Source organism: Nerophis ophidion, linkage group LG16 (assembly GCF_033978795.1).
Source record: "Nerophis ophidion isolate RoL-2023_Sa linkage group LG16, RoL_Noph_v1.0, whole genome shotgun sequence".
In the NCBI taxonomy this organism is placed as follows: domain Eukaryota; kingdom Metazoa; phylum Chordata; class Actinopteri; order Syngnathiformes; family Syngnathidae; genus Nerophis; species Nerophis ophidion.
In genome coordinates this window covers 20,523,219-20,547,373 of record NC_084626.1, presented here as the reverse complement: position 1 = coordinate 20,547,373, position 24,155 = coordinate 20,523,219, and the positions used below count along the sequence as shown (strand labels likewise).

Here is a 24,155-nt window from a genome sequence, read left to right as displayed (position 1 = left end):
TATAGAGCAGGGTTCCATCTCAGCTCACACACCATATCAAAAGGTGGCGGTAATGCGCAGCAGAAGGTTGCTTGCTAACCGCCATTAAACCAAAGAAGAAGAAGACTCCCGCCACATGGTGGTGCTGTGAAATGCACTTCCAACAAGCCCACGTGACGTCACCAGACTTGTTTGTTTTGAATTGTGCCGCGACATCTTAGACATTTCTAATAAAGTCAGATTATGTTTTAGTGGCTGTTTCAGCACACTTTAGGGGTGTAGATCTTTAACTTCACTGTCGATATGTCGGTCGGAGAGGACGAAACGCTTCAGGTAATCAAAGTATTTCACTTTGTCTGCCTGGCTAATGTTATCGCAAACTTACTGTAGTTTGCTGGCTAGACTCTAATGAGATAAACATGTCGCCACTCGCTATTCATGACGATAATAATAACAACAAACACTTCAACTACAGCGACTGAAGGCAGCTGTACATTACACTGTTGGTCAACTGTGTCAGAAGATGGAAGAAGAACACCGGACGAAATTTAGCCGGCAGGTCGTTGCCGCAATAGCAGAGACAACCTTCAGACAAAGTGGTGGGTCCAACACCACATGATGCATATTTCATTGTTTACCTTTGTGATAATATACATTTACAAATAAATATACTTCACTTCACTTCACATTAATATTCATTCACTAACAGTGACTAAGTGGTGGGTATACGAACACTACACTACAAAAAGTTTATACTTCTTCCCATTACCCTTTTGGGGTACCGTATTTCCTTGAATTGTCGCCTGGGCGCTAATTAATTTAAAACCTCTTCTCACTCCTGCGTTTACCAAAGGCATGCTGTAAAAGTAAGCATGCGCTAATTATGTTAAAACCTCTTCTCACTCCGGCACTTACCAAAGGTATGCAGTAAAAATTTGAGTGTGATGTAAGCTTGGACCTTAAATCCTACTGAATAGCTCTTAATCTTCTTCCCGTTATGCGATTTCAAATTACTGGTATTGAAATCAGCCTCCTTCATTTCGAAAATGATGACAAGGGAAGTGTCACTCGTGACGTCACGAGTTTGACCAGGCAGTAATACTGAACATGCGCTAATTATTTTGGGAAGCAAGTTTGACTTGGCAGTAATTCAAGGCAGGGTCATACTATATGCCCTGCGTCAATTCAAGGAAATACGGTATGTTTAATTTCCATCCATCCATTTTCTACAGCTTATTCCCTTTTTGGGGTCGCGGGGGGCACTGGTGCCTATGTCAGCTAAAATCGGATGGAAGGCGGGTTACACCCTGGACAAGTCGCCACCTCATCGCAGGGCCAACACAGATAGACAGACAACATTCACACTCACATTCACACACTAGGGCCAATTTAGTGTTGCCAATCAACCTATCCCCAGGTGCATGTTTTTGGAAGTGGGAGGAAGCCGGAGTACCCGGAGGGAACCCACGCAGTCACGGAGAACATGCAAACTCCACACAGAAAGATCCCGAGCCGGGGATTGAACCCAGGACTACTCAGGACCTTCGTATTGTGAGGCAGACGCACTAACCCCTCTCCCACCGTGCTTTCCCCACATCATACATGTAGTACATAATATACATACATAGCTAGAATCACTTCACTGGAGATGAGATAGGCACCAGCGCCCCCCACGACTCCAAAGGGAATAAGCAGTAGAAAATAGATGTATGTATGTATGATGTCGAGCTGACTATGACATACTCAATAAACTACAACAACAACAACTAACAAACACTGTGCCTTAAAAGTATTCCATATTCAAAAAATACATTTACAATTGCATCAATAAGTGTAGTAAATGTAGCATTACGGCGAGGGATTAATATTACAGTAGTACTGACTCAGTATGTTGAATTTCATGTTATATGACCACCCCACCTCAGATAAATGTGCCTCATATTTAGTACTAATTATAATGAAGACACCAATGTTTCTAAATAAGCTTAACCAATATATATGTGTCTGTTATTGGTTAGGCCAGAAAGTATTTAGCATTTGGATATTTTATTTAACTAGTATAAGATCCTGGAAAACATTTTGTGCCATTCAAATAATATTGAAGCTGGCAGAGTGAATGACTGTAGGGGAATTTTGGAAGAAGTTATTTTTGTCACACAGAGCACAAAAAAACAACATCAAATGTGCTATTGAAAACAATGCTGATGCCACATTTATCCTATGATAAAATACATTCTTTATGTCAACGTTTCAATGTGTACGACTGGATTTAGGGCTCATTTTTATTATTGCTCACCAGATAGTGATATTTTTATTATTATTAGTTACTATTATTATTTAGGGTGTTTTTCCTACTGAAATGATGTGTTATATTGTTGTTTTTTGACTAATAGTGATGTTTTTGTTTTATAAGGCTATATATTATTATATAATATATAATAATATATATTATTTCTAAATATTATTATATAATATTTAGAAAAGGATTACCATATATTTAAAAATCCTGTTGGACGTGTACAGTGGGGCAAAAAAGTGTTTAGTCAGCCACGGATTGTGCAAGTTCTCCCACTTAAAATGATGACAGAGGTCTGTCATTTTCATCATATGTACCCTTAAACTGTGAGAGACAGAATGTGGAAAAAAAAAATCTAGAAATTCACATTGTAGGAATTTTAAGTATTAGGTCACTTCAAACAAGGAAGATCTCTGGCTCTCACAGACGTGTAATTTCTTCTTTAAGAAGCTCTTCTGTCCTCCACTCGTTCCCTGATATAAAGGAACCTGTTTGAATTCGCTATCTGTATAAAAGATACCTGTCCACAGCCTCAAACAGTCAGAATCTAAAGTCCACTATGGCCAACACCAAAGAGCTGTCAAAATACACCAGGAAAAGATTTGTAGACCTGCACCAGACTGGGAAGAGTGAATCTACAATAGGCAAGCAGCTTGGTGTGAAAAAATCAACAGTGGAAGCAATTATCAGAAAATGGAAGACATACAAGACTCCTGATAATCTCCCTCGATCTGGGGCTCCACGCAAGATCTCATCCCGTGGGGTCAAAATGATCATGAGAACGGTGAGCAAAAATTCCAGAACCACACGGGGGCACCTGGTGAATGACCTGCAGAGAGCTGGGACCAAAGTAACAAAGGTTACCATCAGTAACACACTATGCCGACAGGGAATCAAATCTTGCAGTGGCCAGACGTGTCTCCCCCTGCTTAAGCAAGTGCATGTCCAGGCCCGTCTGAAGTTTGCCAGAGAGCACATGGATGATACAGCAGAGGATTAGGAGAATATCATGTGGTCAGATGAAACCGTAATAGAACTTTTTGGTATAAACTCAACTCGTCGTGTTTGGAGGAAAAAGAACACTGAGTTGCATCCCAAGAACACCAGACCTACTGTGAAGCATGGGGGTGGAAACATCATGCTTTGGGGCTGTTTTTCTGCTAAGGGCACAGGACGACTGATCCGTGTTAAGGAAAGAATGAATGGGGCCATGTATCGTGAGATTTTTGAGCCAAAACCTCCTTCCATCAGTGAGAACTTTGTAGATGAAACATGGCTGGGTCTTCCAGCATGACAATGATCCCAAACACACCGCCCGGGCAACGAAGGAGTGGCTCCGTAAGAAGCATTTGAAAGTCCTGGAGTGGCCTAGCCAGTCTCCAGACCTCAACCCCATAGAAAATCTGTGGAGGGAGTTGAAAGTCCGTGTTGCTCGGCGACAGCCCCAAAACATCACTCCTTTCGAGAAGATCTGCATTGAGGAATGGACCAAATTACCAGCTACTGTGTGTGCAAACCTGGTAAAGACCTATAGTAATCGTTTGACCTCTGTTATTGCCAACAAAGGTTATATTACAAAGTATTGAGTTGAATTTTTGTTATTGACCAAATACTTATTTTCCACCATAATTTACAAATAAATTCTTTAAAATTCCTACAATGTGAATTCCTGGATTTTTTTTTCACATTCTGTCTCTCATAGTTAAAGTGTACCTATGATGAAAATTACAGACCTCTGTCATCATTTTAAGTGGGAGAACTTACACAATCGGTGGCTGACTAAATACTTTTTTGCCCCACTGTATGTCATGTTTATGAAGTGGAGACCCGTTTAGTTTATACAGTACAGTCTTTGTAAAGACAACACCTTTTGTTTCAGGAAAATACTTCCTTAAACTTCAACTTCTGTTTCTTTTGCAGACATCTTTGCCAAAGACCTGGAGGCGTTTGCAAGGTACCTTTTTCTCTTTTGTTAACTTCTTTGATTATGCCAACTTTTAAATGTGTCGCTGCCTCTGCAGTTGAGAAAATGTGAAAGTTAATAGAAAAGTGCTTAAAAAAGTTAAGTGAAGTATATTTATATAGCGCTTTTTTCTAGTGACTCAAAGCGCTTTACATAGTGAATCCCAATATCTAAGTTACATTTAAACCAGTGTGGGTGGCACTGGAAGCAGGTGGGTAAGTGTCTTGCCCAAGGACGCTACGGCAGTGACTTGGATGGTGGAAGCGGGAATTGAACCTGGAACCCTTTTGCTGGCACGGCCACTCTACCAACCGAGCTATACCGCCCCACTACTAATAACTCCTTTCATAACATTTTCTTACCTGTGGGACATCGTCTGAGACAGTAGAATACTCGGGTGGGTGAGGACGCTTTATATGCTGGCTGTGTGAAAGTGTATGTGCCAGAGCATCGCCTGTAAGCCGGTCATCTTTTTCGTGCTAAACCACAATTTGAAATTGTAAATTAATTATGATTATATTAATAACGTAGTTATTTATTTTTATTTTTACAACTAGGACTACAATACATTAATACTATTATTTATTATTTTTGCAATTATAATTACAATATTACTATACTCTATTTTCATTGTACAATCAAATTCATACTGTAATTATTAATTTTTTTATTGAACAATTACTTAAATAGTTCCATTTTTACATTTATTGTGATTTTAGTAATGCTGTACTATCAACCTAATTTTAATTTTTCAATTATGATTATATTAATACGAACAAAAAAATAATAGTCCTAAAAATATGACTATTAGGGCTGCGAATCTTTGGGTGTCCCACGATTCGATTCAATATCGATTCTTGGGGTCACGATTTGATTCAAAATCGATTTTTTTTTTTTCAATTCAACACGATTCTCGATTCAAAAACAATTTTTTTCCCGATTTAAAAGGATTCTCTATTCATTCAATACATAGGATTTCAGCAGGATCAACCCCAGTCTGCTGACATACAAGCAGAGTAGTAGATTTTTGTAAAAAGCTTTTATAATTTTAAAGGACAATGTTTTATCAACTGATAGCAAAAATGTAAATTTGTTTTATCTATTAAACAAACCAAAAATATGACTTATTTTATCTTTGTGAAAATATTGGACACAGTGTGTTGTCAAGCTTATGAGATGCGATGCAAGTGTAAGCCACTGTGACACTATTGTTCTTTATTTTTTTATTTTTATAAATGTCTAATGATAATGTCAATGAGGGATTTTTAATCACTGCTATGCTGACATTTTAACTAATATTGATACTGTTGTTGATAATGTTGATTTTTGTTTCACTACTTTTGATTTGTTCTGTGTCGGGTTTGTCTCCTCTCAATTGCTCTGTTTATTGCAGTTGTGTGTTGCTGGGTCAGGTTTGGTTTTGGAATTGGATTGCATTGTTATGGTATTGCTGTGTATTGTTTTGTTGGACTGATTAAAAAATATATATATTTTTCAAAAATGAGAATCGATTCTGAATCGCACAATGTGAGAATCGCGATTCGTATTTGAATCGATTTTTTCCCACACCCCTAATGATTATATTAATACTATAATTGTTTAACTTTTATTTGTACAATTATTAAGATTAATACTATTATTACTTAATTCACTTTTAGAATTATATCAATAATATGATTATTTAATTTGCATATTTACAATTAATAAACATTTGAATGAATGAAAATGGTGCAAAGTACGGACATTCATTTATTAAATATTGTCTTTTACACAACCAATGGTAACAGCAACTGTTCTAGTTGGTGGTGTTAATAAGATAAAAGTAATTTAGAGTTAGTGACATGGGCTACTTTTAAAGGGGAACTGCACTTTTTGGGGAATTTTTCCTATAATTCACATGTAGGACAAGTTGTGAAATACTACAAATCGAGGTGGCTATCAATGCAGCTAACATAAGTAATCTATTATGTATATGAATATATATATATATATATATATATATATATATATATATATATATACACACGGTACTGTAATATAGCAGTTGGGTGGCTGAAAAGTAGTTTTAAATTCAACAGCTAGCGGCTTTTATCACAGTGAGCACGTAGATGCTCCATCCATCCCCGCAAACAAGTGTGGGGCTATAAACCTAACGTTAACGAGCAAAATGAACAAAAACTGATTCGACATAGTAACTGCTTACTAATTACTCTTTAAAATTAACAATACGTCACTACTTACAACAAAAATAAACACTGGTTATTTAGCCATAAAACACTTATGCAACCGTACGTTTTTTTTTTAAGTTACCGGTATATACCTTTCACCGCCATTTGGACTAAAATTACCGCAGTATCAATTTTGGTCCATATCGCCCAGCCCAAGCACTTAGCAATAGTGCCATTTGCTTGATCTGGTTGTCACTCAGCTTCTAAATGTTGTTGCTCATTCTCCGGATAGTCAGACTCAAAAATATAAGGTTGTGGATCATCATTTTTTCCCAAAGTGGTTGCTGTTGGCTCTAATGAATTAGTAGTGTTGTTGAAGGAAAAAGCCAACATTATCTTGTGACATTGGTGAAATGAATACCCTGCCATATGCTTAAGATGATCGAAATATGTAAATATCATGTCATGATGAATGTGTCTATTACTGCATTACATATATACTTACAGTGTGTACATAAAACTATGGAGGCTTTTGGATGTTTTCTAGGGCACTTAATAGGCGGACTCGAGCGACTCCCATTAGCTCCATCGTTAGTGGACTTTTGCCCGCTTTTATTTAAATATAGGCGGACTCGAGCGACTCCCATTAGCTTTATCGTTATTGGACTTTTGCTCACTTTTATTTAAGTTGGAATGTAAAAAAAAAAAAAATTTTTTGCTTGTCTTACATAAGGATTACAAACAATAAGTACAATTCCAAAAAAGTGTAGTTCTCCTATAAATGAGCTCAGCATTCTTATGGTAATTTCAGGCATGCCAAAAGATGTACGGTGTCTGCAGAGGACGTCAAACTGTTGGCTCGCCGCAGCACCGCACTGGTGAGTTGCAATGTTTGTCAAGTGGCGCTCCGTATGGGTTGTGTTCAAGTGCTTTGTAAGACATGCTAGCAGAAATATGATGAAACATTTTATCATTAGAAATACGACCAATGTTCTAGACAAATAACAACAGATTGTAGTCAACTTTTGTTTTCCTTCAAAGATGTTAGATGGATGTTTTGTTGATGGCGACCGTGTTTCTTAAAGGGGAATTTTGCTTATCGTGCACAGTCATGAAAGACATAACAGATATAATTTTTTTTTTTTGATGCATTTTAAATATTAAATAAACGTTAATAAAAGTCTGCTTACAATGTAGCCAATCAGCGGTCCTCTATTCCACCCATGAAATCCAATAAATAACCATTCAAAAGGCGCCAACAATACTTTATTTACCTTACATGTGATGAGGTGGTGACTTGTCCAGGGTGTACCTCGACTTCCACCCGAGTGCAGCCGGTGTAAGCTCCAGCGACCCCGAGAGGGACAAGAAGTAGAAGACGGATGGATGGATGGGACTTGAATTTTAACTAGGCATTAGTGATAATGTAAGCGCAAACGCAGACAAACTATTTATAGCGGCTACATGATCACTCCTGTGTGTCCCTATGTTTACACCATTGAGTGGACTGCTGTTTTCTCACTTTATTCTAGATCATAAATCTCACCTCTCACCTGGAAAGTAAAAACCCCGTTTCCATATGAGTTGGAAAATTGTGTTAGATGTAAATATAAACTGAAAACAATGATTTGCAAATCCTATTCAACCCATATTCAGTTGAATGCACTACAACGACAAGATAATTGATGTTCAAACTCAAACTTTTTTTTTTTTTTTGCAAATAATAATTAACTTAGAATTTCATGGCTGCAACACGTGCCAAAGTAGTTGGGAAAGGACATGTTCACCACTGTGTTACATCACCTTTTCTTTTAACAACACTCAATAAACGTTTGGGAACTGAGGAAACTATTGTTGAAGCTTTGAAAGTGGGATTCTTTCCGATTCTTGTTTTATGTAGAGCTTCAGTCGTTCAACAGTCTGGGGTCTCCACTGTCGTATTTTACGCTTCATAATGCGCCACAGATTTTGGATGGGAGACAGGTCTGGACTGCAGGCGGGCCAGGAAAGTGCCCGCACTCTTTTTTTACGAAGCCACGCTGTTTTAACATGTGCTGAATGTGGCTTGGCATTGCCTTGCTGAAATAAGCAGGGGCGTCCATGAAAAAGACAGCGCTTAGATGGCAGCAGATTATGTTTCAAAACCTGTGTGTACCTTTCAGCATTAATGGTGCCTTCGCTGATGTGTAAGTTACCCAAGCTTTGGGCAGTAAAGCATCCCCATACCATCACATATGCCTGGATCCAAAAAGAATGCTTTTTGTTTTGTCAATATTCAGAACAAGTTTATTGGGTAAATGACAGTAAACTTGTTGTGAATATTGACAAAACAAAAAGCATTCTTTTTGGTTCCAGGCCTATGTTTGTTGAAGACCCTCAGCTTCACATTTCAATGTTAGATATACCTATTGTGCAGGTCAAAAAAGCAAAACTGCTTGGTGTGCTATTAGACTGTCATGGTCCGGTCATATCGATAGTATTTTAATGAAAATGGGAAGAGGTTTAGCCATAGTCAGAAAGTGCTCCACCTTCTTGACATCCTCAACAATGGGTCAAGTTATACAGTCCTTGGTTTTCTGTCATCTTCATTACTTTACTATAATACGGTCCACTACAACTAAGTCTGACCTGAACAAACTTCAACTTGTTCAAAACAGAGCGGCTAGACTGTTACTTAAATGTTCATTGCGCACTAATATTTCCTTTATGCATTCACGCCTGTCCTGGTTGTCTGTTGAAAGATGCAGTGTAGTCTCCTTATGTTCTTTAGAACTATCCTTTTAGATCAATCACCAGATTACTTTTACAAACAGTTTTTAAAATCAACTAACACACATACTTATGACACTAGGAATGCCAGCGATGGCTATTTACACTTCATGCTCCCAGGACCAATCTCCTCAAAAATACAGTCATATATAGATGTATATCATTCTGGAATATATTGCCGTCACACATTAAGCTCTCACAAAGTAAATTGTCATTCAAGACAGCTTTGAAGATACACCTATTGCAGCTGTCCACATGACGTTCATTTTTAATACCGGTTTTAATTAGCTTTTTTATGTTGTTGTATTTTTCCATTTGGTAATGCATGTATTCTTTGTATTTTAATTTTGTCTGCTCCTATATGGACCCCAGGAAGACTAGCAGTCGCCACGGCGTCAGCTAATAGGGACCCATTCAATAAACAATAAACAGATGCTGGCTTTTGAACTCTGCGTGGATAACAATCTGGATGGTTCTCTTCCCCTTTGGTCCGGATGACACAATGTCGAATATTTCCACAAACAATTTGAAATGTGGACTCGTCAGACCACAGAAAACTTTTCCACTTTGCATCAGTCTATCTTAGATGATCTCAGGCCTAGAGAAGCCGGCGGCATTTCTGGACGTTGTTGATAAATGGCTTTCGCTTTGCATAGTAGAGCATTAACTCGCACTTACAGATGTAGCGACAAACTGTATTTAGTGACAGTGGTTTTCTAAAGTGTTCCTGAGCCCATGTGGTGATATCCTTTCGAGATTGATGTCTGTTTTTGATACAGTGCCGTCTGAGGGATCGAAGGTCACGGTCATTCAATGTTGGTTTCCGGCCATGCCGCTCACTTGTAGTGATAAATCTCCAGATTCTCTGAACATTTTGATGATATTATGGACCGTAGATGTTGAAATCCCTAAATTCCTTGCAATTGCACTTTGAGAAACATTTGACTATTTGCTCACGCAGTTGTGGACAAAGGGGTATACCTCGCCCCATGCTTTCTTGGGATAGACTGAGCATTTTTTTGGGAAGCTGTATTATACCCAAACATGGCACCCACCTGTCCCAATTAGCCTGCACACCTGTGGGATGTTCCAAAATAGGGGTTTGATGAGCATTCCTCAACTTTATCAGTATTAATTGCCACCTTTCCCAACTTCTTTGTCACGTGTTGCTGGCATGAAATTCTAAAGTTAATTATTATTAGCAAAAAAGATAAATGTTTATCAGAACATCAAATATATTTTCTTTGTAGCATATTCAACTGAATATGGGTTGAAAAGGATTTGCAAACCATTGTATTCCATTTATATTTACATCTAACACAATTTCCCAACTCATATGGAAATGGGGTTTGTAAATGGTTGAGGAAGTAATCCGACTAGTTGGTACACTTTGACAGCCATTTAGGAACCACAACTGGCAAAAATGACACAAAAAGACACTTGGTCCCTCCTGCCCCTTCACCCCATTTCTTTGTGAGGATTGAGTAATTTTTCATCTAAATGAGAATATATGAACCCCAGTAGTCAGCATTCTAATGACAGCAAACCTTGCACAGTAAGTTATATTTTGTTTGTTGGCTCTCATGAAGTCTGCAGTGAGTAGTAATCAGTGATGAAGGGGGAAAAAAGAAGCAATTTTGTGATGTTTTTTAATGTAATGCTTAAAATGGTCAAAATACTTAACTATTTTGAGTGGAGTTAAATGTTATCAGAAATGTGCTCGTTACATTACATATGTACTTACAGATTGTATATAAAAACTAAATGGTGTTTTGATGTTTGAGGGCTTTATAGGCAGAATTGAGCAGCTCCCAAGACTCAGTTGTAAGCTGACTTTTAAATAAATGGGTTGTACTTGTATAGCGCTTTTCTACCTTCAAGGTACTCAAAGCGCTTTGACATTACTTCCACATTTACCCATTCACACACACATTCACACACTGATGGAGGGAGCTGCAATGCAAGGCGCTAACCAGCACCCATCAGGAGCAAGGGTGAAGTGTCTTGCTCAGGACACAACGGACGTGACGAGGTTGGTACTAGGTGGGATTTGAACCAGGGACCCTCGGGTTGCGCACGGCCACTCTCCCACTGCGCCACGCCGTCCCTTTTGATCGCATTGATTTAATATTTATAATGCATTAACAAAAAAACATCCATTGTTTTGTGTCTCATGATTATGAATAGGCAAAATCTCAAAATAATGTTCCCCTTTAACATACAATTTATTGGGTGTGGGGGAAAATATCGATATGGCAATATATAGCAATAATGCATCGATTTTTGATGTTCTTAATAGCAATTTAAAAACAAAAAAAGTCATGTTTTGGGCCAGTTGTAAATCAAGGACATGCAATTAATGGAATTATTACATTGTTTATTGAATCAGTTTTTCCAATTAATTACCGTCATTAAGTGCAGTATTTCTTAACCATAGGGCAAAAAGTATGTTTCTCAGTTGTGGTTCCTATAGGCTCCAGCGACACCAAGTTACAACATAAGGCTTGTGGAAGTAATGACAATATTAAACAAAATAATTCTGGAGTTAAAGTCATAGAGAAGTTTCTTAAATGCAGAGTTAGGACTTAATGAATGTTTCTCAACTAAACTTCATCACTTATTAGTTTTATTTTAGCACCACATTATTGTATGCCAAATGTATTTTCTTGTCAGTTATTTATGAGTTCCTTCTTATGCAGTATATTTGGTTAGAACCTTCTGATCATCCTGAGTGACCTATGCCTAAAGTTTGTGTTATATAATAGCATGTTTTCATTAAATTTAAAAAGATTGTAAATGGTTAATATGTTAAATGAATTGAATAAAATCTAGAGTAAGGTGGGCCAATCTGTAGTGGAAAAGTTGGGACCCCGAAACTAAAAAGATAGCTTAATCAATTATCTTTTTAATCAAATGAATGGTTACAGTTGTAAATATGCTCCATATGGTATGTGAAGCCTTGTTGTGTGCCAAAAGTGTGGTATTTTATGTATTTTGTAAGTGTGTGACAACCTGACTTTAACCTTTCAGCATATTTTACAACACAGAAAATGTCTCATTTGACTCTTTATTTCAGGCTGTCTACATACAAAATAAGAGTGAAGAGCTGGAACAAGAGCACAAAGATTTGAAAAAAAAGAATTCTTGGAAGAGGAAAGGCAGAGACACCGAGAACAGAGAATAAAAGGTTTAATAATGTTTTCTCTTCTTCAGTATAGGTGAATAAACAAAGCAAACTTTTACATCATCTGATGCACATTAAATGTGTCGTAAACCTGAGCTATAAAAGGCGGTTTTAGAAGAGCAAACATTGTCCAGGAATGACCAGTCAGCAAAAAACACTCACACCTTGTTGCAGACGCACACAAGCAGAGGAAAGAAGCATGAAAGACGAGTACTACCATGTCTCTCTGGGAAGGCCACACACTCAAAGTGTTGGAAGTTGCATCTTCGTCCTTCAGTCTGGTATCAAATGTAGACCTCAACCAGCCGAGCCCAAGGTCCCTAAATATGTGAATCCAATTAATTGTTTATTCTGCAAAGCCACTCACTCAACTAAGCATCTATTCAAACCAACTTTATTAGACAACTCCCTTATTTTGACATTTTTCCAACACCTCACAAACATCAAGCGCTACGGGAGGGGGGCATTAGACATACCACGCCACGTTCTCACACCAGCACTCGTGCCCATACCCCGACCCGCTAGCGTCTTCAGTCGGTGTCATCCACATCAAGTACACACTTACAGGAACAAGAAACAGCACACACCATTCAGATAATACAAGCGGTAAGACATTCCATACATTTCACTTTGTCCACACATTAAGAATAAGGGGAATCTTGCAAAGATTTAAAAAAAAAAAAAAAACATAAAAAACCTTGAAGTACTAATGAAAGGATGTCCGTGTTAGGCGCTCGTTAGCATCCGCAGCTTCCACTCACACACTCAGAAAGCAGTCAGAATTTGGGCTCGTTCACGTTCACAAGCAGTCCGCTCTACGCCTCTCAGTCCGCTCACTCATCGCCTCGCCACAAGCCATCCCAATCGCACTCATCAGTTCCTAAAAAATGTCACTTGCGCAGCGGATAAAAGTGAAAACACCCACCGTCTGTGAGAACGTCGTTTGATGGCAAAGCATTTACAGGCGGGAAGAGAGTGATACCAATACGGCACCGACAATGCCGCCATATTGGAGCTTCCTTGCAGGGAAACGGAAGGTGGGAGTCAACTGCAGAAGAGATTTCAATCAAGGCTTTTTGTTCCACTTGACTGCAAATAAAGTTTCTAAAAACATCGAAGTTTCAACCAGATTCTCTCCAATGCAAGATTGCCTTCAAATGATAAACATTCATGCATCACGTTACAATACATGCATTAGAGAATCCAGCTGAAAAGGATACAAACATGAAAAAATAGCACTTCCTGGTAAACAACTCACAACACACCAAATTCAATCTTTAGCTTTTTCCTGCAAATCTACAAAACATCTTCCACAAAAGTATTTTTCAACCAGAAAGAAAGGTCTGATCTTTCTCACGATACTTACCACACAGACACGCTTAGCTTACATACCCCACCCAGACGACTTTGACTCCATACCGGACCCAAAGCCTGAGCTAAACCCACTACCGCTGCTGGTGGAGTTGGAGCCTGTCCCCCAGCCCAGGCCAGCTGAGCTGGCGCCGTAGTTGCTGTTGCCGGCGCTGAAAGACTGGCTCTGGTCCCGGTTGGCGCTGGCGCCGCCAGAGGACGCGCCTGAAGTGGACGACTGCTGCTGGCTGGCGAGCATGCCCATCATCCCCCAGCTGCTCTGAAGGGCCGCCTGGGCGGCCGCCATCATGGCCGGGTTCAGGTTGAAGGAGCCGAAATTGGCCAGGTTACTATTGGTGCTGCTCCCTAACCCGCTACGGCTGCCACTGAACGCCTGGGCGCCAAAGCCGTTGCCGAACCGTGTTGTGCGATCAAACTGCCTGTTGCCATGTTTGGGCTCGGCGTTTGAGATGTGGACGCTGACGCCTTTGACGATGAGATCTTCCCCGCACAAAGACTGAGCGACCTGGTGGAAAAAAAAACGCATCAGTTAGTCGAGTCAACAACTTAGCATACAACTGCATGTACTTTTTTTTAGATAACATTGACTTATTGTCAGTGCATAGTATATCTATACCGCTATAGTGCTTTAAAGTGTGAGGTAATAAATGCAATGCATTGTGTTTTTTTTCTGGCATACAGCTGAATGCAAGGTTTTGTTGTTTTTTTTAACAAGATCGAAACTTGGAAATTTTCTTCATCTATAACTGCCACAATTGATTGATTCAGGAAAAAAAACTATTTTGGTGAGCTTTTACATCACTTTTCACGCCATCACTCCTACATGTATGTGCACTTAATTTCTACATATAATGTACTTTCCTTAGTGTGGTTAAGAGTTAAAGTGACTTAATTGTGGGAAAATAGCAACAAATATCGCCTGCTTGAACATTCCCTCTTCTATTCTCTGACTCTCTAGTCGTCATTTGGGATGTGCACATCTGTTGTGATTTCCCTTCCTGGTTCGAAAACCCGCTCTCTTGCCTTTGATTGGCCTGTCCGTAATGTTTTGCACTAATCTTAACCAATCGTGACTCATCATAGTAAACCCACCAACCAATCATGGATGTTTTTATACTAAACCAAGCAATCATCACTGATGTTTCCCCTATATTGTGTCCTCTGCCCATGGAGTTGCTTTGCTACGTAGCTTTGCTTTTTAAGCCAATCATTCTTAATGGAAAACTATAGTTTTTACCACTGGATTATCAAAAACCGTACTCATTATGCAAAAACCGTGGTTGTTGGCAGATATGGCAAAGAGACGGTTCAAGATTTTAACACACATTGTAAGTCGGGAAAAAAAGAAGAAAAACTGATTTTTTTTTTATATGTTTACAGAGATAAAAGAAGGATTTCCAAATATAGAAGGAAAAATCAAATGCCTGGTGATGTATCAATCTAATAGACTCAATGAATAGAATTGTAGCATTGACTGATTCTTAACCATCTAATAGTTTGTATTTTTAATCTTATGATACCTGCACATTGGTGCTTAGTGTTTTGTGTGATTGATGCTTCTTATTGTGCCTTTCTTTGTTGCACTGCAAATTGACGCTGCTTCAAAAAGTACTTGAATTGATTTATACATTTAGCTAAAGGACTTTGGTTAAAATTAGTTATTTTTTACACAACTTTGTCCCACACTTGCTAGCTAGCTAGCAAGGCAACAAGCTAATTAAGGGATTGTCTTGGTTCAGGTGGCTGTTCCAGCAACTTGATGGTTGCTGGTTTGTTCCCAGCTCCTGCCATCTTAATTACAGCTGGTGTATGAATGTGCAGACTCCCTTGAAAAAAAATATTATTAACCTCAAAAGGGACTTTCCTGGGTAAATAAATATAAAAAAAAGCAAACGAGCTTATCGAGTGGAGACCACATTTTCCGGATGTCTGACATTCCTTCGCTTTAAATGTTCCCTGATCACAAATGTACGGTCATAAAAACAAGATCTGCTTAGCAAACTGCCTGTGTGCTCACCACTAATCAATAATAGTGAAAGATGGTCAATACAATAGAATACAAGTCAAAGTTGAGCCTTGTTGCTACAGGGGTTTTACAAGTATCAGCAAATCTAATTTAATGTTTTATATTTGCCATTTTTAATGTCATTTTAAAAAAAATGGATGCCCATGTCTGACTCCATATGATTATATATAGTCAAAAGCTCACAATGTTCTATATACACATAATTGTAAACATTTGGCATAGGGCTGGGCGATATATCGATATAGTCAATATGTTGCGGGTTTGTTTCTGTGCGATGTAGAAAACTACTATATTGTGATATTCAAATATGCGTTCTCATGCTATTTATTTTACCTGTGGGCATTACACTACAGGCTCTTCTCACTATTTCTTGTCTCTGCTTCTCACAGAGACGTAAAACAAACACACCTTTTTACATACGTCACATACTGACGCGTGTGCAACGTCGTACGCTATCGCGGAGTAGACAAGTAGCGACATGGGTAAGGTTAGCTGTGATGCTAGCGGTGCGAGTGGTAATACGAGAAAAAGAATGTGCGAATCTGGTAACAAATGAAGGCAGAAATAATTACCAAAGAAAACAGCATGGAATCCATCGTCTGGCAGTGGTTTGGCTTTAAGCGGGACGATGTATTACAAGTATGGGGCAAAAGCATTGCTACAAAAAGTAGCAGCACTGCTAATGTGTAGCACCATTTCAAAAGTCACCTGCTAGAGAATGAAGAGTGCTTGAAACTCCGCATGTCAACATCTCGGGCCGGTGCCACACCCACAAAATGCCCAAGCAACCATTTCCAAATCAACACCGTATGAAACAAATGGTCTACAACAGAAGGAGATAACGTCCGTAGTAACGTACCACATAGCGAAGGACACGCACTATTTGATTTCCTATTATGCAGCTCATTTTTATTTGACAGTTATTGAAATATCTTGTGTGACATCATGAACAAGAGTGCACTTTATGTTTTGAACTATTGTAGTGGCGTTCTGTACAAAAAGTGCACTTTAATTTAATGTTGTTTTGATACGTCATCTTAGTGACATCATGCACAAAAGTGCACTAATAGCTTATTTTAAAATGTCTCTGACAATCTTGCACGTTTTGTTTTGAAATTTACATGAATGTTTGTGCCACTGCTTAATAACTGTTTAATAAATACAGTTTTGGTAAATTGACTTAGTTGTGATTTCCCTCTCTGAACGAAAGTTTAAAATGAGCATATACTAATGCAGTATGAACAAGAATGTTTTGATGTAGACACATAGAATCATCATACTGCTGTAATTATATGCATCAAGTGTTAATTAAAGGCTAAGGCAAAATATTGAGATATATATTGTGTATCGTGACATGGCCTAAAAATAGAGATATTAATAAAAGGCCATATCGCCCAGCCCTAATTTGGCAATAATAATCTTGAATAGTTAAAAAGTTTACATTAACTGTAACTATCTAGTGAATTACACTTGGCTTGCAATAAACATCCAATTCTGAATAATTTTATTATATACTCAAAATTAATTTTTATTTTTATTTTATCCCTTTACAACATGCTAAAAAAATGCATATCCTTTGAAAGTGTGACATGTAATAGCCACGCAGAGGATACGTTTATAATCAGGATACAATTTAAACAAACAGGAGGTTTAATGGAATAATAAGTGAAAATTATGCATATGTTCGGAAATAGATGATTGATTTAAACATTTTAGAAAAATACATGTCATGAAAAGAAATTTGGGAAAATTCCAATAAGATGCATTAAAAATAAGCCTGAGTCAATTCAACATTTTGAATAGATTGTATTTTACACCCTCTCAATTGTTTAAAAAGGGTACAGTAGATAGCAAGTTTATATACGGTATAAAATCTCAGGCAGCTGAAGGAACTCTTATTCATGTACTAACGTCATGTGACGTTAGTACATGAATGAGTTCCTTGCTTCACTAGATCTGCAAATTTTAACCAAATTAGCTCATGTGTGTTGAACTGGAGAACACTGAAATAAAGAAGTTGTGCACAAAACAAGCGGAGGCTGCTGAGCTTCCTCATTAACATGACATGATGTCACAGGACTACACACCTACGGTGACGAGAAAACGGAAAAATTTGGGACCACAGAGCCGTTTGATTTTCATGGTCTCTGCAAGTTTTTGGATGACTATTTAAAGGGCATTATGAGTGGAATTTAGGACCTCCCATATGCTCAATTGTAAGCGCATTTTTGCTCGCATTTATTTACGTGTTAGAATGCATTATTACACATAACAATTGTGAATGATTGGCAAAAGTCCAAAAGAGTAGTACAGTTGCCCTTTATTAATCAGTGGTTATTTTGATTAGCTCCTATTTTTTGCATATTTTATTAAAAAAACGTGGAGGTGGTAATTTGAATGTTTATTTCTGCGTTTTTGAGGACAGTTCACATCCCTGCAAATGAACAGAGTAACCCCTCATCAGTCATCTACAATCTTATTTAATGTGAGTGGAGGCAGTACTGGTGCCGACGGAGCCTTGCCAGCCACGGCTGGCAAAGAAGTACAGAAGACATGAAAGAAAATTGGAGGCCCGGAATTGAAAGTTAAACTTGCACTTACCCATCTTATGAAAGTAATTTGGCATTGCTATGGACTTTCGTTCCGCTGCTATGCTCAACTAAAACAACATACTGCTGCCCACGCACAGCACACTAGCTGGTGGTTATCAATGATTTCCAAATGAGCAGCACAGGTAGCCTCATTTATTTCTGTTTTGTGGTTACATTATAATACCCTCAAATATTGAAACGTTGAAAATCAAGACTGAAATGTATGCATGTTTTAGCTTAAAGTAAGTAATATATTTTTAAGACCTTTCAAAATTGTATTTAAGAGCTTTTATGACATTTTAAGGCAAATATTTTAATTGTTGGATTCAAGACTTTTGAAGGCAGCGCTTTTGTTGCTTTCGGACTTTGCAAGACCTCTTGTATCCAGTTTCAAGGCCACAGACAAAGAAAAGAAACACACAGACAAAGCAATTTATCGTTGTCCGCAACATTCTTGTTTCATTTCCATTTATCGTTTGATGGATTGACTTATTGACAATCAGCCAAGTCCTACAATTGTATTACATTTTTAATGCCGCTGGACATCGCATTCAAAGTTTTAATGCCATTTCAAACCTTAATTTTCTCAAATTGTATTCATTAACTTTTAATAACTTTTTAATTCCCCGCGGAAACCCCGTATTGGGCTAGCGCTGCAACTGCGCTGAGGCGTCGCCTTCGTCACAGTATGCGCTGCACGTGGCTGGGTGGTCCAGCTAGCCGAGCATTCGACAAAATGTGTCAACTTTATCTTCCCTACTTGCCTGTTGTAATTGATATGATCATATCATCATCCGATTATATCATTATATTTTAACTTATGTTCACCCCGCGTCAACTATTTTACACTGGCATGATGCATGTACGGTATATTGCACTTTTGGAGAGGAAAAGCATGATTAAGTGAGTTTAAATCAAATATTTTTGGATAAAGAAATGTGTGCATCAAGAGGGATTGACTGTATGGTTTTCAGCAGAATTGCTTCCAAACTGACGTGTGAACTGACGACACAACACAAATGTCAAGTAAAACACTGGTCAGCGCTATGACAATACCTGATCATCTGCAAAAGTGACAAAGGCAAAAGCACGGAATGGCTTGGGGATGAAGACATCAGTGACTTCTCCATACTGCATGAAAAACTGCCTCAGTTCATCGGTGGTCATGTCCTCTGTGCAACGTCCCACAAAGACTTTGCGGCTCCTCAGCGGCTCGTCCGGACCCTGCTGTCAAAACAAAATCACGTGGGTTATAAAAGCCCACCTTTTCAAATGGTTTAGATTGTGGTAGTGTTGGCGAGGACATTACCATATTCACCTTGGAGTTAGGGAGCTTGCAGTCGCACCATCTGCCGTCGATCATGTGGCGTTGGGAGACCACTTTCTCTTGGGATTCGTACTCTGTGAACCTCACAAAGCCAAAGCCTTTCGAGTTTCCGGTGTTGGTGTCTCGTTTGACCTGAGGAGGGAAATGGATGGTGAATGCAAACAAGGGACATGCATTCGACTTGTGTTTTTTTTCGGGAAGTACCTGCACCATGATGACGTCCCCAAAAGTGCTGAAGTAGTCTTTCAGGTCCTGTTCTGTAGTTTTCCATGGAAGACCGAGCACAATCAGGTCGGACGTCTTCATGTCGCCTCGCTTCATTTTCACAGCCGAGGAGGCATCAATTTCATCCATTTTTCTTTTGTTATCTGAATAGGTCAAACACAATGATGAACTTGATTGGAGACTGGCAGCTGAAGTATCACAGGAGGACAAACACCAATGTAAGCAAATGTTACACAGGAACTACTTTCAATGCATTGCTGTCCTATACAAATATTTTTTTATGGATTAACACTTTTTTGAAGGTGATGTAAACTACATTTGATAGTCTCACCAGGATTTTTGCGATGTTATATCAATTTACACAAATTCCAACTGATCAACACAAACTACGCATGGCCTTGCAACTTTGTTTAAAGCCTGTAATTTCTCAACACACTTTGGCCAATCGCTAATCGAATTTGTCTCTGATGCTTAAATCCACGTCAAGTGTCTAATCAAGACATATGTTTGTTTTTTGTGTAGACGGATAAGGAACAACTACCTGAGACAATTTATGAACTCTTTATTGCTCATACAGCAAAATTCTCATCATACTGCTCAGATCTACGCCCTGTTCTTTTTAACAGCACTAAACCATTTGGCTAACGTAGTATATAAACATTTACTTCGGAGCTTAAAAGTATTTATTTATCATATAAACAAATTATATCTATCTATAAATATAAACATACATATATAGACTATTGAAAATTAAAAAGGTAACATTGCGAATTGCATGCAAACAAACTCCAATAAATCAATAAAGATACCAATACAATTTAAATAGTGATTAAAATCTATCAGTTCAATAAGGTGCAAACTTAAAACTTAACTTTTGAAAATAATACTGCTATAAATAAAACTTCAGTAGTGTACATTGTATGCAAATAAAAAGCAAGTAAAACGTTGAGATGACAATATAGTTTTATTAAATGAAGAAACGCAGGCTTTTCTCCGAAGTATCATGGCTCTTTGTTAGTGTGTACTGATGTTAAATACAATGTAGATTTCATTGCACATGTAATATATTACTATGTTGATGATTAAATGCATTATAATTCCAGAGTTTTGCAGCACCACACGCGCATACGAGCTGTCCTATTTGGATGTGCAGAGTGACTGCTTTAGTGTTCGCTCTATGCAATCACGGAGTACTTACAAGCAGACAGTGTGTAGACAGAAAGGGTAGAACGGACCAATTTTAGCTTAAAAACTGACAGCAAAGGTGAAGCTACTGTATAACACTGAAACGCCCTCAGGAAGAGGTGCTTTAAGACATAGCTAGCTAGCTAGCGGCTTAAAGTCCATCCGTGGTCGGCAGTGTTTTAGCTACTTCTAAATCACTAATCCTTGCCTCCATGGCGACAAATAAAGTAAGTTTCTTAAAAGTATCATCCCTGCTGGACGAGGAATAGCTAAACATGCTTCACTACACACCGTAGCTCACCGGCGTACAACTAGTCGATACAATGATTACATCAATATTTTTTGGCATCACAACATCATCTTTCATTAAAAAAAAAAAAAAAAAGTTTAAAAACTCAGGAAATATGTCCATTGACACATGAGGACTTTGAATATGACCAATGTATGATCCTGTAACGACTTGATATCGGATTGATACCCAAATTTGTGGTTTCATCCAAAACTAATGTAAAGCACCCAAATAACAGAAGAATAAGTGATTACTACATTTTAACAGATGTGTATACACAGAACATGTATATGTAAATGAATAAGTAGATTAATAATTACTTTTCTACCACTTGTCCTTGATCATTTTAAGAAAATAACAGAATAGAAAATGACAATATGTTACTCCATATGTCAGCAAACTAAATTAGGAACGATTGTCTCTGTACTTACTAATAAAAGACAATTGTCTAGTATGTTCCCAATTTATTTAAGGACAAACTTGCAATAAAAAAAATATGTTTAATGTACCAAAGATTTTATTTAAATAATGCATTTTTTGTGGTTCCCTTTATTTAGAAAAGTACCAAAATAATTGTGGCACCGGAAAACACAAATTGATACAATGTCAGACAATGATTGTAATGGACACACTCATGCAGATGTCCTCTTACAAATATGGAGATATCCACTGAAATCACCAATCGGGAAAAACAGTCACAAGTCGGGATAATTTCACACTGCTCATTTAGAGGAAGTATGAATGAAGTAAGGCAAGATTGTTTGATTTAAACTTTTCGGGTATTATCCATTTACCATGAATTGATTAACCTCCAACCCGACTTGAACAAGTTGAAAAACTTATTCAGGTGTTATCATTTAGTGGTCAATTGTATAGAATATGTAGTGTACTGTGCAATCTACTAATAAAAGTTCCAATCAATCAATCAAAAAAACCAGATCAACCAGGTACTGTTGTAAGCATTTCACCAATCTCGCGCACTTTGAAAATTATATGTAATTTACATTGTGCGCAAGCAATTTGCATATCGCAAGACGAGGTTTAAGATGAGATTTTGTTTGAAACTGGCGCGACCGTGCAAATGGATGGTTTGAGGACGGCTGAAGAAGAATTTGCGGAATTCTGCACAGAAAGCTACATCGAACAGAAGAACAGCAAAACAGTCTCCCAACACTGCGTAGATGGCATCAAGGGTTAGGGTTAGGAGCCAGAACTTCCAACACAATCAATATATAGTTGGAAGCAATTTCCAAAATGATTGTGCATTGCGCCCATTGATTTGCAAAATGTGCACCACACATTATTGAAATATATAGCTGGAAGCAATTTTCAAAAAGGTTGTGCATTATACAAATTTGCAAAATTCGGTTGCGCATTTTGCCAATTACTCCCATAGGTATTGTGCTTACAACAGTACCAACAGGTAGGGAATGTAGGGTTTTTTCATTACAGGTCCCCTTCAGATTAAGACACCGTAAACAATGTATTTGTAATCGTATCCAAAATGAACAATGTATAAAGTTACCTTTAGGGTAGTTGACGACATAGACGATGTTCCCCCATCCGTTCTCCGGGGCGTGCAAGACCCCCTCCACAATCCGCACTCCCCTCATGCACTGAGACAAGGGGCTCCTGAAGCGCAGGCCGCACGCTCCGGGAAACTGAGCCGCGACCGTTGACAGCAATACGGTGCCGTCATCCTCGGACGGAATCTCCATTGGCTCTTCATTTTCTTCTTCTGCCACTCGGACATACACTTCGGCCATTGTACCCGCACTGAAGAGTCGACTTTACCGCGTAAACACTCGAGAGCCTGCTAGCAGCTAGCTCGTTAGCCGTCTAGGATAGCGGCTAATGGGCTAACAGCACTCAATGGAGTCCGGCCTGGGAAAAAATAACAACAATAACGTTTGTTATGAAATGTATAAAATTGTAAGAATTGCATTGACATCATATCCAATTCATTGAGACGAGACGGTTCGACACCTTTGTTTTGTGTCAACACAATAACGCAGCTGTTCTAAAATACCCTTTTAACCACACTATTGTTCACTTCTACTTGGACAAAGTCATATTACTCACAAATCGCTCTTTTGAGATGTAATTCCGTTTGAAAAGGTGTATGAATATTGAGAAATACGACAGATAGGACCGTTTTTTTTCCACGAGGCCAACCGTTACACCGCCGTGTTGGGTCACTGAAGTGATGCCGGAAGTGCGTCATCGTATTTAGACGCCATCGGTTTTACCGAGGTGAATTTTTTTTATCGTCATTAAATGATACACCATCGATTAATTTATTAATGAACATTTTAAATCAACAGCTTGTTGGATTAACACACCAAACGCGAGTTACTGCTGGTTATGAGTCATTTTGTTGCACTGCTCACACCCACACTGAGTGAGAGAATAGTTTAGTCCACTCAACTTCCGCTATTCTTTCTCATTCGAGGAGATGGCAAGATGGCGGCACCGCGTAATCTCTTTTATAAATAACACATTTAACCTTTTATTTTTATTTTTTAATTTTCTTTTTTAAGAATCCAAATCGATAGGAATGCGGGTTGTTGGACATGTTATGGATAGTTGTGGCATTTTTGTTATGTATTAACAAATAGGTTTAAAGTTTAAATGTTGTTGTACAATGTTTATTTTAAATTTTTTTATTGAACAACAAACATACATTTATAATTCACACAAAAGTCAAGGCACTTTCAAAATCAAGGAAAGAAAACAACATTAAATCCAGATAGAGTAATAATACTAAAAAGATAAAAAGAGC

The 24,155-nt window shown here is 38.2% G+C and overlaps 2 protein-coding genes across 5 annotated transcripts; one reads left to right on the top strand and one right to left on the bottom strand.

Annotated features, from left to right (window-relative positions):
* Positions 1–111: 111 nt before the first annotated feature.
* cenps (centromere protein S) lies at positions 112–12,422 on the top strand. Its single transcript, XM_061874620.1, has 5 exons — positions 112–312; positions 455–578; positions 4,196–4,229; positions 7,218–7,284; positions 12,252–12,422. The coding sequence occupies exons 1-5, from the start codon at positions 283–285 to the stop codon at positions 12,357–12,359; spliced, it is 363 nt and encodes a 120-aa protein (XP_061730604.1). The 5' UTR covers positions 112–282; the 3' UTR covers positions 12,360–12,422.
* tardbpb (TAR DNA binding protein b) lies at positions 12,348–23,614 on the bottom strand. Of its 4 annotated transcripts, none has more exons than XM_061874606.1 (6): positions 23,456–23,614; positions 22,899–23,257; positions 19,879–20,042; positions 19,657–19,806; positions 19,404–19,574; positions 12,348–14,235 (listed from the first exon to the last, which is right to left on the bottom strand). In XM_061874606.1, the coding sequence occupies exons 2-6, from the start codon at positions 23,137–23,139 to the stop codon at positions 13,744–13,746; spliced, it is 1,218 nt and encodes a 405-aa protein (XP_061730590.1). In that variant the 5' UTR covers positions 23,140–23,257; positions 23,456–23,614; the 3' UTR covers positions 12,348–13,743. The 4 variants fall into 4 exon arrangements, with proteins under 4 accessions (XP_061730590.1, XP_061730591.1, XP_061730592.1 ...); XM_061874607.1 differs by having other exon boundaries at positions 19,404–19,571; XM_061874608.1 differs by having other exon boundaries at positions 19,666–19,806.
* Positions 23,615–24,155: the final 541 nt, after the last annotated feature.